The sequence below is a fragment of the Hippocampus guttulatus genome, chromosome 1, assembly GCF_054856545.1.
Source record: "Hippocampus guttulatus isolate MCC_2025c chromosome 1, RoL_Hgut_1.0, whole genome shotgun sequence".
In the NCBI taxonomy this organism is placed as follows: Eukaryota; Metazoa; Chordata; class Actinopteri; order Syngnathiformes; family Syngnathidae; genus Hippocampus; species Hippocampus guttulatus.
In genome coordinates this window covers 26,965,282-26,978,887 of record NC_141261.1, presented here as the reverse complement: position 1 = coordinate 26,978,887, position 13,606 = coordinate 26,965,282, and the positions used below count along the sequence as shown (strand labels likewise).

The following is a 13,606-nucleotide window of genomic DNA, read 5'->3' as shown; positions in this document are numbered from 1 at the left end:
CGACCTGACCCGGCCCTCAAATGTCAATTTTTGCTTTGGGTTCGGGTCGGGTCAGGCTGCTCTCTCGCTGACTTTTTTAAAAATAAATATATGTTTTAAAAAATGTATACTAAAACAATGTGCGGATACTAAACTAAGGAATACTTGTTTTAAAACAAACAATTTGGATAAAACAGAGAAGGCGGCGTAATGTAATTGCTATTTAACGACTAAACAGGAGCGCAGCCGCAGACGCTGAGCATGCACTGCGCACGTCCATCCATCCATTCATTTTCCGAACCGCTTGATCCTCACTAGGGTCGCGGGGGGTGCTGGAGCCTATCCCAGCTGTCTTCGGGCAGGAGGCGGGGGACACTCTGAATCGGTTGGCACTGCGCACATGTCACACCAAATTACAGATAACGAAAATTGAAACTTTTATGTTAAATTTTGTTTAAACAAAACTATAGAAATAATTTCATATTTATTTGATTTGAATTATTCTATTTAAAGCCTAGTGGGCTGCAGAATTTCTCTGCATAATTAAGCAAATGTGTATCAAGATCTCTCTTTGTCTGGCCTCTTATTCTGTGTTTCAGCATTATTTCGTTGTGCAAATGCATTTATCATGTTCATAAAAATATGTAGATTATTTTAACCTTAATTGAACCTTTTACCTGTGTACTGTAAGGCTGACGTGCTAACCAGTCGACAACCGTGCTGCGTTTGGTTAAATACACAAGATGAAATTCTATTTTGTTTAACATTTAGCTTTGCAGCCAAGTTCAACTATGAATGGCTATAAGCTTTTTTGTGGGAAACCAGTGTTCACTATTTGCCAAGGTGCTGTTGTTTGAGAAGTTCTCTGCAGCCATTTAGCCTTTATAGCTCAAGACAAAAAGAAAAAAATAGTTGGCCAAACGAGGACTCGTGTCTTGAAAAACTTGTAAATTAGGTCATTCGAAGTCGAGGTACCACTGTACATTATCATTGCATGTGCATGCCATTATGTTGCAGTTAAGAGATTAAGAACAAGTGTAAGCTTTCAACGAGTGTATACAGTTGTGTTCAGAAAAAAAAGAAAAGAATTGAAAGCCTTTTTTTGTCATTGTATAGTGCATATACAATATATAACTGACAGATATAACAGATATAACTGACTCAAGGGTGAAATTCCATGTCAGTGTGATCAAGAATAAAAAATGTACAAGTAGCTGTGGAGTCAGGAGTAGTTTAAAAGTGTGGATCAAGTATTATTGTTACCGGTATTGTGTTTTTGTGAGCTCAGAGCAGTGATGGCAAGAAGCATTTTTCCTCCACAAACTCTACCATTTAAAAACACCAACTTTATGGCACCTGTGAACATCCCAAGACAATTGGAGAACCAACTTTCACTGAAGGCCAGCAACTTGTAACATATTTATTCAGCACATGCTGTTTTTTTCAACAACGGGACTTTGCAGGGGCTTCTTACCAACAGCTCGTCTTCGCACAGGTATCTTGAAGAAATGCAAAGGAATTGTGCAATGTAGTCCAATGATCCTGGACTGGATTAGCAGATCACAGGTGCCACAAATGGGTGGACTCCATGCAACACGGATGTGAAGCAGAAACGGCGCTTATTCAACTCATTATCACTTTAGTGATTCATGGAGAAGCGACCCTTTCAAACATTAGCCTTTGCAGCGTAACCATTTTGAGTTTGAGGAAGAACAATAGATTTTCATCACTTTCTGTGAAGGAATTACACATTTGATCAAGTCTTTTTGATTGTGAATATATTGTGTAGGTTTCACGAGGGCACTTGTGGAAGTTGTCAGGAGCTACGTTTCAACATGTTGCTTTTATTCCAAACACAACTGTAAGTGAGGACACAGCAGTGACCGAGCGCGGGAATGTAGAGAGACAGAAAATAAGAGAACTAACAGGAACCATTACCAACCGCGTATTTTCTGTCCGTCCAATCACATAGAAGCAAGGCTCGCCTAATTTGGAGTTGGTCATACAAAGCGACAAACTGGAGAGCTCCACTGAGAAAAAGAGAATGGGCGGAATGAGCAGGAAAGACGGGAGTGAAAGGAGAAGGAAACATGTAAAACCAAAAATGGAGAGAATTATGAGCATGGATGAGTTACAGGAAGGAAAGTGTGCCCAAAAGACAAGCATTAGAAAAGATTTAAGTATTGAAAGAACAAGGAGCCCCTTTGAAGACTTCCTGGTCTCATGCGTGACATTGTCGCTCGAATGTTATTGGTTCTCACCATAATCGGGCACATATCCGTTTCCTCTCTTGAGGACCAGGTGGATGCGGTGGCCCCCTCTGCGAATCTGCTCCACCGCCTGACTGTGAGTCATCCCCGCCGTGCTGTCGCCGTTAATCTCCACAAGCTGGTCACTCACCTGCACGGCGATCAAAACTGTCTGAGTAAACACCCATTTTATCATGTTGAAGCGACTACCGTCACACGTTGTACAAAGATAGGCACATGTGTCCAGCACTGCACATACGCATCTCATGACTGAAGACTTTGCTCTCGGGATAATAGATGGAAATTCAGCACACTTTATGGGTAGAGTCAGACAATTCTCACACATTTCCTATTGGTTCTTTTTCTCGCGGCACGGCATTGAAATTCAGCACCGACATTAACAAATCTGTCAGATTCTGTGAGAACCGGAATTTAAGTCGGTATTCTTCTCAGTTTACGACTATCGATGCAAAACCCTATGCAGGGCGGGATTTATGCCGGTCATGAAAATAGAGCCCTAAATATTTAAAACCAACCAATTCTTAATGTTAATTGCAAACTTATCGATCTTAATAGTTATATACAACTGAACTGGACATAGGCAATGATTCTTTTGCGACAGTGAGCACTATTTGGATTGTGATTAATGTGAAATATTCTCGGGAAAAATAATGTCCCATCACCGGTGAACTATTTAGGCCCACAGTTGTCTTTGGAATCAGCCATAATGGTGATTCCCTGTACTTACCTGTATCTTTTGGCTGCGCGAAGCAGGCCCTCCCTCCATCAGTCCCAGGACGTAGAGGCCCATGTTGTACTCGCTGCCCCCTCGGAGGCTGAAGCCAAATCCTGAGGAGCCGCGATCCAAGTTGACACTGTAATACCGGGAATCACGTTTGGGACGCGACCTCTGACCCTTCCTGCTTCTGTGTCCGAGTTCGGACTCAGCGGGTTCTGAAAGGCTTGTTGAGTCTGAGGGAGATGATATTGATCATGTCAGAGCAATTATTTTGACCTTTGTGGACATCAGTGTGCCATGACAGATTATTATCTATGGTGCAATTTCACTTGGGGATCTGAAAATTGTTTACAGCAAACAACGAATAATTGCCCAACTATCTACCTACATGCAGTGAGAGGCAGGACAATGAAATGCACTTCCTTGATGGCAGTAGGTACAATTCACCTGCTGCCATGTCAGTCATAGAACAGAATAGCTTGATGTTCTACTCAAGGTCCAGAGTTCATTGTCAGTACAGTTCGGGGTAAGGATCATCACTACTTCAATATAAAGCTATGAAAAAATTAAGTGACCAAAAAAAAAAAAACTAGACCTTTTGTGGTATTGTTACCATTTTCCATTTTCTAAAAATTAATGTGCGAAATCACAGGTGTCAAACTGAAGGTCCGGGGGCCAGATCTGGCCCACCAGGTCATTTTATGTGGCCCGTGAAAGTAAATCATGTGTGCCATCTTGCTAAAATCTGTCCTGAAATGTCAAATTGTCATGTGTAATAAATAACGTTGAGATGTTGCAATAATTTTGTTACCTTGTTCACACTCACTTGAACAACAATTGAACAAACTATTATTTTATTATTATTTATTATTTTAGACTTGACTGATCTCAAAACTAGTAATCTATTAATTTCTGGTGTACAAGTAATAATTTTGTGGTTTCACTGTCATAACGGCCCTTCGAGGGAAGACGCAACTCCAAATTGGCCGGTGGAAAGGAAATATTTTGTGCAAACTATGGCTTGTATTTCAACAAACTTGAAAGTCAGGTCACTCATATCTTAAGGCACCAATGTACTTGTTGCACCATTTTTGCTTTGTGGAGTTCTGAGAGGGCTTTCTAAAGTAAAATATTTGTGTCTGACCAATTGACGGTTGGGAAACCCTGCATTGGTGTGAAGAGACACAATGTGACAAGTGGAACGTTTGGCTTACAGGTGCTAGGCCGGGGGACAACAGTGAGACGGAGCGTGTTTCCTGCCCGGCGAAGGATCTGCGCCAGCTCACGGTGAGGCAGCGTCACCACCGAGCGTCCTTCGACGGCCTCCAATCGATCCCCTGGCCGAATCTGACCGCTCTTGGCTGCCGGGCTGCCTCGGCGCACTGTGACAAAACGATGTGGCAGAAGAGATGCGGCTGTACAGAGAAGAAATAAATAGGGTGGAATGTTAATGGACTTATTGTTCTTCGGGAAGTCCAGCTTCTTAGCACATGCTAACGTTTGGTTCACTGAAGACTACCGGTATATATCAAGCATAAGCAGGCATGGCAGGCTTCATTCTGAATGGACCCTCAGTTCATCTCCCTTCCCAAACCGGTAGTCCAGTGGTTAGCACGTCGACTTCACAGTGCAGAGGTACCGGGTTCGATTCCAGCTCCGGCCTCCCTGTGTGGAGTTTGCATGTTGTCCCCGGGCCTGCGTGGGTTTTCTCCGGGTGCTCCGGTTTCCTCCCACATTCCAAAAACATGCATGGCAAGCTGATTGAACACTCTAAATTGTCCCTAGGTGTGAGTGCGGGCGTGCGTGGTTGTTTGTCTCTGTGTGCCCTGCGATTGGCTGGCAACCAATTCGGGGTGTCCCCTGCCTACTGCCCAAAGACAGCTGGGATAGGCTCCAGCACCCCCCGCGACCCTAATGAGGATGAAGCGGTTTGGAAGATGAATGAATGAATGAATTTTCATTTTGGCAGGAGGGAAATTAAGAACATATTTCCTCTACCACAATGGATTCCCACACACTTGCAGTTCAGCACTCACGGGTTCTCCTATTGATGGATTTTTCTTCAATATCTTTTAATATTTAGTTTTTGGGAGTTTTTTTGCTGAGGAATTTTCCCCTTGTGGAAAATGTATACTGGAGTTAAAGTAAACACACCTCTCTCTCGCTCTCTCTATTACATTTGTACTTATTGGCTTTACCCTGCACTAAAAAAAGCATGATGATGATTTATTTCACGTGCAACTTGTCTGTGGAGGGTTTGAGGGCAGGTTTACATTTTGAATGACTCATCTTTTTTCACACTTCGTCCACTCCCTCCCATCTTGTGCTTTTGAGCATCTGTCAAGCCATCAACTGCACTGCCTCACTCCTCAGGCACAAACTACCACGGGACACAAACTTTCCTGTGAAATTTTGCTCCCTCGAATCTGTCAGTGGCAGACTTGTGGTGTTTGCTTGTATGCTCATTACTCTTTAAATTTAGTGAGGAGCTTTGCTTATGATCATGCTCCATTATAAAGGGTTACTCCAACCTGCAGCGCCTGTATGAGTAAGTCACTGCAGTCCGTGTTGGCGACAACAAATGGATTTTCCTTTGTGTGAGATTATGCACGCTCTCCTCCTGCCGCCTGTGTGAGGGAGGGATGGCAGGAGGAGGGTGAGGGGGGATAGGGGCGCTATTCATCACTGTACCATGAATGTGAACTCAAGTTGTCCTATCGTGTGGCCAGTTCCTACATTTTAGATGAATTCACCAGTGTACGATCTTGATGAGATACTTAGTAAATCCTTAGCCTATTTATTTGTGTTGATGACTGTTCATAACTTAATTGTGTTCTCTCCCATTTATTTTGGGTGTAATTCCACTGCCAGTCACTAGATGGTGGCACACTATTTTGTTTGATTCTGTAAATTTGAAAGAAGAGTGAAAACAGGAAGAATTTCAGGTCAGCCTAGTTTTTGCTCATGATTTCATGCCAAATCCTATTCAATCCTAAATTATACGCAACAGCTGTAAAAGCAACAGCTGTAGGTTCATTTTAAAATGTACAACTTTGGGCATGATATTTATGTATATTGTTTGGCAGATTGTGAGCAATTCTTCAAAAAAGAAGCTTCAAGCTGTTTAATGCCACTCCAAGTTGACGTTCACTCTAAAACTGAACATAAAACACAGAGAATTACAGTGTATTAAAAACCACACGACTTTGCCATCCACTAACTTCATGCTAAAACACAATGCAAAATGCCACAGATGGGCTAACATATACTGTAGTATTGATCTACAATGTTATAATGTCTGTTCGAGGATCCACCAGCGTGTTGGAATAACCAGTTGGTTTGGGAACCTAACTGTTAAATCTAAAGCTCAGATAACCAGCTTTGGTTAAGACAGCAGGTAAGGTAATCGGGTACATAAAAAATAAAAATAAAACAAAACTCATGGACATTAGTAGTGCTGCTAGTGCATGTCGAAATATCCTGATGATAACACTTATTTCTCAATAGTTCCTCCTTGCTGGCAGCAGCTGGGCCCTCTCAGGCCTTCACAGCAGTGTCCCTGTTTAACCTACACAGCAGCATAAACTATTCATTCAGATGACGCACGAAGAGTTCCTCACACAATAGGTAAAAACAGACAATTGAAAAGCTGCTCCACCAATCTAAATTGCCTTCACTTTGTGTCACAGGTATGGAAAAAAGTTAAGTGACCAAAAAAAAATTAAAAAAAACCTAAACCTTGATTTGTATTTTCACCATTTTTAATTTAGCCAAATAAGCACTTTAAATGACGATATTTATAGAGTGGTGTGAATGCTGGGAAACACTCATTGTGCAAATCCCTTTTCAGCCTTGAAATGAATGGAAATTGCAAATCAATATATATATATATTTTTTATAAGAATAGCACTCTGTAATATTGTCATTTAAAAAAACAAATGAACAGAATGAGAAGAATCAGTGAGTCCCTCATTGATAAAATCATTGCCACTCGACCTGGTGTGTTTTACTTGGCCATCAGGTGTCAGTATAATACAGTCATGCCGACAAACGAGAAAGAGGTCCATTTGACTGCTGTAAGTGACTCAGTAGTGTGCAGTTATATTAGGCGTTCTTCGTAGAGGATAAAGAATACATGTCTGTGAATGTGAGTCGTTAGATTGTCTACTGTACATGCGTTGATGCATCTTTTATTTTGAAATATACATTGCTTGAAGCGTTATGACACGGTCTCATACTGTAGATGCTAATCATTTGCCTGTTTATGACCTTTTACATTATGGTTTAACGTTAAACTAACAGAATGAAGTTATGAGGTTGTTTTAAATACAAAATCTGTAATTCTGTTTGTTTTCTGTTTAGTTTTAGAGTAAACTAGAAGTGGCATTAATCATTGCTGGTGTCGCAAAGCAACCACTGTATTTTGGGAATTAAAGTCTTATGTTGTCAGGAGTTCATAAGGTAATTTTAGTCAAACAACTGGACCCGCAAAATCAGAGAAACCGATCATTTTGAACTTGTCCCTTCATTTTTCTTAATTCGGAGGCCATGAGACACATGTTCATTCAAGGCCTATAATCTGGGTAGCCCAGGCAGAAATGGCAATCAGGTCAAAGCAGACGCCAGGGCAGCTATGAAATAGTCTTCTTATTGCGTATAATCCAACAGCGGACCATCAACCTCTGCCAAAGAATGAATTCCAAACCCGTGCACAAGCCCCACTCACGTGCACGCACGGTGACTCACGCAACACAGTAAGACAAATGTGCTGAGCCAAACACACACACATGCACACCAACAGCACACGTTCAAATGGACTCCTTCCTATCAAATTGTTCTTCCCTCTGGCATTCCATGTTGTCCTTTCCAGAGTTATCCCACCGCAGCCAGCATGGTGACAATGTGTTGCACTGAGAACTACCGCTGACCAGCATCAGCACCAGCACCAACACACCCCTCCACTTTACGCCATCATGAAAACTCCACTCTATGCAACCCAGATCAGCCCGTGCAGCCTGCTGACGCTAAGCACACATCTGAGAGGACAAACCGTTGTTGATCCTGAGCAAGCAGCATCTGTCATTTCTGTTAAACGCATTCATTTTACAGCCCTGAGTGCCCTGTCCATTAGTGAAAGGCTGCATTAGATTTTAGTTAAGACAAACACAGGTCTGGGGAAATGAAATGAATACATCAAGAGACCAAAACACACTTCTTTTGTATTTTGAGTATTTTTCATTTTATGCAAATGGTTGCTCTTAATGACAATATTCGTATTTTCATTAAATGTGCATCTATCTAATTGCAGAATCAGACAAAGTGACAATTTAGCAGTGATCATTTAACTTTTCCCAGATCTAACATTCTCTTTCTTTTCCCTGCAAAAAGACTGAAATAACATTGAACACAGCTTAATTTAGCCCTTGTTCGTCACGGCCGTGTGAGCATGTGGATGCAACGTCCACATGGCATGCAGTCAACATGTCTGGCTGAGCAAACTTGTGGGCTCCATAATTCAAAGCTTCCAGCTGATGCACCCAACTGAATAAAAGGGAAAAAACAGCAAACCTGCACCTGTGAGTCAAAGACAATAAAGGACAAGCAAGCAAAGCAAATCATTACGTTTAGACTCTTTCACAGTCCTCAAAGCGGACTGTAGTCTCTCCAGCATGGCTCTCGGGGAAAGTCGAGGTTTCAAATATCAAGACAAAACTCCTCAGTTCCGTGTCATGCTCTTCTCCAAGGCGCTGATGTTCACAACATGGAACCAGCAGCTCAAACGCAGGCTGTCCCCTCTGTACCACAGAAGCATTTCGCTTAAGCAGTCAGCCAGCAACGTAGAGAGCAGGAGGTGGGTGGGTGGCAGAGGGAGGGAGGCAGGCTGAGCTTTAATCTTTTGAAAAACCAGACTGGACATTTTTACTGCAGAGTGAAGGGGTGGTGAGGGAGACGTAGAAGGGAGGGAGAGAGAGAGAGAGAGAGAGAGAGAGAGAGTTGGGCGGGGGTTTGATGGAGAGAAGGTAATGTTGAGCGACTTCATTCCGTGACATGACAGGAGAGAAATGAGGGAGAGCGAGTACACAACGAAGACGGATCAGATGTGGGGACAAGCGCACCCACAACATCAATCTGGCCGTGAAAAGATGCTATAAATGTGCATGTTGGCTTGGGCCATATAGGAAATTGAAGTGCATCACGGTGGAACAGAGGGCAGCCAATAGAAGACAAAGGATGCTCTGACGGGGGCCATACATCACAGGGATGCGCTTTACACTAAACGGTCAAGGCAGCGCGAGACCGCTCTTGCGTCTTGTCAGTTGGGAGCGCATATAAACGCTGGTGTCGAACTGTCATAAGGTCAGTTTGTGTGCCACCCCATAGACACATAAAATCGCAAAAACGTCAAGCCAAACAAATAGTAGGAAGATTCAAAATATATACCCAGAGAAAATCCCTTTTCAGACATGGTCATAGTGTTGCACCAAGTACCGGGAGCAGTACCAAACGGAAATTTTTCCCTGGCATAATGACTCGGCACCATGACCGGGAGCGTTGAACAGACCAGTGTTGTGTCCAAGGACCGGCAACCCGAGGCCAAGACCAAGGCCAAGGACTTGACGCCGAGGCCAAGGCCAAGGCCAAGGACTTGGAAAATTGTCCGGGGCAAGGCCAAGGCCAAGGACCAAGGACTTGCCTCCGAGGCCAAGGCCAAGGCCAAGGACCAAGGACTGATTTTGAAACTGAGGCCTAGCTGAGGACATGTATAAAACAATGCTATCATACCACTTGGCAGGTCTTCATGATTTGCAACACCCCTCCATCATAACCCTTTGCACTCCCTAACACTTCAATGAAGTGTTTTTATTCAAAGAGTAGAACAGTCAGGGTACGTGTTATTTATACTGAGAAAAAAAAATCATATGGTATACATCTATGAATTAATGTTTTAGTGCAGTAGTTTCTTAATATGAAGTAAATCAACACTCAACAGGCATGACATGGCACGGAAGACAAGTTGAGAAATGACTTTGCATAGAAGTCAATCACTGACTGCAGAAAAAGCGGTAATCTCTCAGTGATAATTTTACAGTTTACCGGCAGCAAGTCCCAGGGACTCGCTGATCAGAAAAGTATGAGTCCCATTATGGATTGAGAGAGTCCCAAATTTCGAATTCTGAAAGGGTCTACTTATTCAATTGCATATGATAATAACACAAACAACAACATATACATACAATGATAAACAAATGCTGCAAAAATTTAAATAATTCAGGAGCAGGCCTGAGGATTTCGGAAATTCATGGTAACCGTTTTTCGGTTCCGTCGGATTACCCAATGGGAAACCACGATTACAAATGTTGGGTTCTGTAAACGTTCATCATGGGAACCCATTTTTCTATTTTGACTGATATTGATAATCAAGAATTCCGAAACTTGAAAGTATAATGTTTCAAGGGTCAATGTTTGAAAACTATGCATTAACAATGAACATTACATCAGCAGCTGTGTACTCCAGGTTTATTCCAAATAATAAATGGATCAAAAACTGGTGTACTCATGTGGCATCATCAGAGTATTTTTTCTAATCTCACACTGCAAAGATTAATTGACTGGTAATCATTAATACAGGTAAGTATTGATGTGGCTTGACATCCTCTTCCCAAAATGATGCATGTGTAATCTAGGATCAATTTGACGAAAGAATTTAACACACGTCATCATTAGTTCTACCAACAGTTAACATTAGCATTACTACACCTTGTGACAAATGTTTTATTCATAAAGTTACCATGCTACAACCAGTAAATGATAGAATAACCAATACTGTTTCATAATATTTTTCACAGCGATTAGCCTACAAATCTAATGACCAATTTGCCTCGTAATCGTGCCTCCCGTCGTATTTCGCTCCCGCGTTCTGTGCATACGTCACAGGTGAGTTTAGTGATACGCCCTTTGGACGATTCATACGAAAAATCAGACAAGCATTCCCATTTCTTAAATATCGTAATTAGTAGACCTTGGTGAGTTTTTTTCGCCGCCATCTCAAACTTTCATCCGCTCGATTCCTCAGTTTGCGGACTAAAATAACAACCCGCATGCGCACAAAACGTCATCTGTTGTGTCGCCCCCCCAACACTGAAAACAAAACAAAACGAAAGTAAATTAGAAGAAACACACTCACACACCACACCACATCACAAACACACATACTGGCGCAGTGAAATCGCGTGGATCACACAGTCAACTCAAGTGCGATGACTTTTATAATTAAACTATTTTTCGGTACCGTGGAAATGACGCCACGGAAACGACACGTTACCGGTAACGATTGTTGCTGTGAAATCCCCAGGCTTGCCGTAGTTTTTTTGTTTGTTTTGACTGAGAAATTTACTTGCGTCCCAAAAACGCACATTGTTTGGAACTGTGCATCCCGTGGGAAAATTATGCGTCGAGGACGCGGGACGCAGAGGTAACGAGATGGCTGAATCTCTAACCATTCCCTGAGTACTACCATTATATCCACTACCACTAATACTAAATTAATTAATACCTTCAACTTCACAATAATAATAATAAATAATTAAATCAACCATGATTTTAAACTATGTATTATCAATATTCATTATTCCAAACATGAGAAAGCATTCAGCAAATATAACTGGAATCGAGCAAAAGGACACCAAATCCCAACGGCCAAACCCGGAAGTGAAGTGCCGACATTATTGACTCCAGCTGTAACGCAAATTACTTGGTTCAAACAAACATTCTAGTGCGACCGCACAAACGTGACGACTGTGCAAAAATAACTAAATAAAAGACACCACTGTTACAGAAAGGCATTACACGCTATTTAAACTGCCAATCGCGAACGCAACAATCAATGATTGAAACTAACTGTGATGCCGCTCTTTATACGTTGCGCTAACTGTTACCTGTCAGTGGCAGACCCGCCCCTCCTAAAGAGCCAGCGTTAATCCATCAATATGGGTTTCCTTGGATGGAATTTATTAGATTCCTTCATGATTTTTGCGGTCCTTATACAAGGGATTCGAGGCTCTAATCCCCCATTGTGTCCGAAGACCGGCAATCCAAGGCCAAGGACTTGACTCCCAAGGCCAAGGACCAAGGACTTGACTCAGAGGCCAAGGCCGAGGACCAAGGACCCGTCCTCGGGCCGGTCCTCGACGCCAAGGACCGGCTCGAGGAACACATCTCTGGAACAGACACAGGGAAAAGCCTCTTCGTTCGTTGTGTTCTAAAGCTGCGGTGCTACGAGTGAGCACACTGACGGCCAGACTAGGCAGGAACAATTATGTTTCAAATTCACTTTGATTTAAATTTTTGACTAGTTTAGTCTTGTTGGAGGTCTCTGATAAACGAAGTAACCTCCGAGTTTTATTTGATCATGATAACATTGCTGAAACAACTAAATCTTTTGGCGTTTGGTGGCCCAAGACTGTTGTAAAGTTCTGGATATACAGTATGTATAAAATGTTCAGTTGTGTTGAAAGAATGTTTCGTGTTCAATTTTCTAAAGTGTTTAAACATGTCCCCACTGTATGCTAATTTATGTCCTTATCATTTTGTTAATCAATATCTATAAAATGAATTTGAAGTAGTTTAGCTGTCAACTTTTATTCCACTGTGTTTGCTTATTTTTAGTTCGTTTTTGCTGTAGTATCATTCCAGAAATTGGTATCTAGGTACAATATCGCTGTCGTCCCCATGACCAAATATGGTAAATTTCATATTTCCTCACAAATCTATAGTATTGATCAGTCCACACGTGCCCGTGCTGTGTTTTTGAAATATGTTGACCGATCTAAAGTGTTGAAAATGGCTTGAGGACTTGGACAATGAAACTCTTGAGAGCACTAATCCCTTGTTTATTGTTGCAGTGACACACATATTTTTGTCTAACTATTATGAATATTGGGCGGCCCGGTAGTCCAGTGGTTAGCACGTCGGCTTCACAGTGCAGAGGTACCGGGTTCGATTCCAGCTCCGGCCTCCCTGTGTGGAGTTTGCATGTTCTCCCCGGGCCTGCGTGGGTTTTCTCCGGGTGCTCCGGTTTCCTCCCACATTCCAAAAACATGTATGGCAGGCTGATTGGGCGCTCTAAATTGTCCCTCGGTGTGAGTGTGGGCGTGGATGGTTGTTTGTCTCTGTGTGCCCTGCGATTGGCTGGCAACTGATTCAGGGTGTCCCCCGCCTACTGCCCGAAGACGGCTGCTCCAGCACCCCCCGCGACCCTAGTGAGGATCAAGCGGTTCGGAAAATGGATGGATGGATGGATATTATGAATATTAAAGCTTCACTCCTACACAGCATTATCAACAGTCAGTGACTGCATTTGAAGTGCAGGTGTTATTATTGTCCACTTGGGGTCACCATCTACCCATTCTAATCGACACTGTGGTAGCTTGCTGCGTTATTATGTGGGCCTTTAAGGCAGGCCTGTGACCGAAACTGATTCTTGTTTTTGCCGAGGAAATTTCCTATCCTATCTGAGTGAGATGACTATGGAAGTCCTTGGAGGACAGGATGTTTCAACTTCTAAAAATGCTGAGGAACCTTGAAGGGCCCATTTGCAAAGGTTACTCCTGACCAACCTTTATGAAAGAATCCATCCATC

At 42.5% G+C, this 13,606-nt stretch overlaps 1 protein-coding gene across 1 annotated transcript in view; it reads right to left on the bottom strand.

Annotated features, from left to right (window-relative positions):
- Positions 1-13,606, bottom strand: part of magixb (MAGI family member, X-linked b) — an 86,832-nt gene that overhangs the window by 11,301 nt on the left and 61,925 nt on the right. The window contains 3 exon segments of the mRNA XM_086123681.1: positions 2,241-2,379; positions 2,977-3,200; positions 4,182-4,382. Coding sequence (XP_085979807.1) covers positions 2,241-2,379; positions 2,977-3,200; positions 4,182-4,382 — 564 coding nt within the window.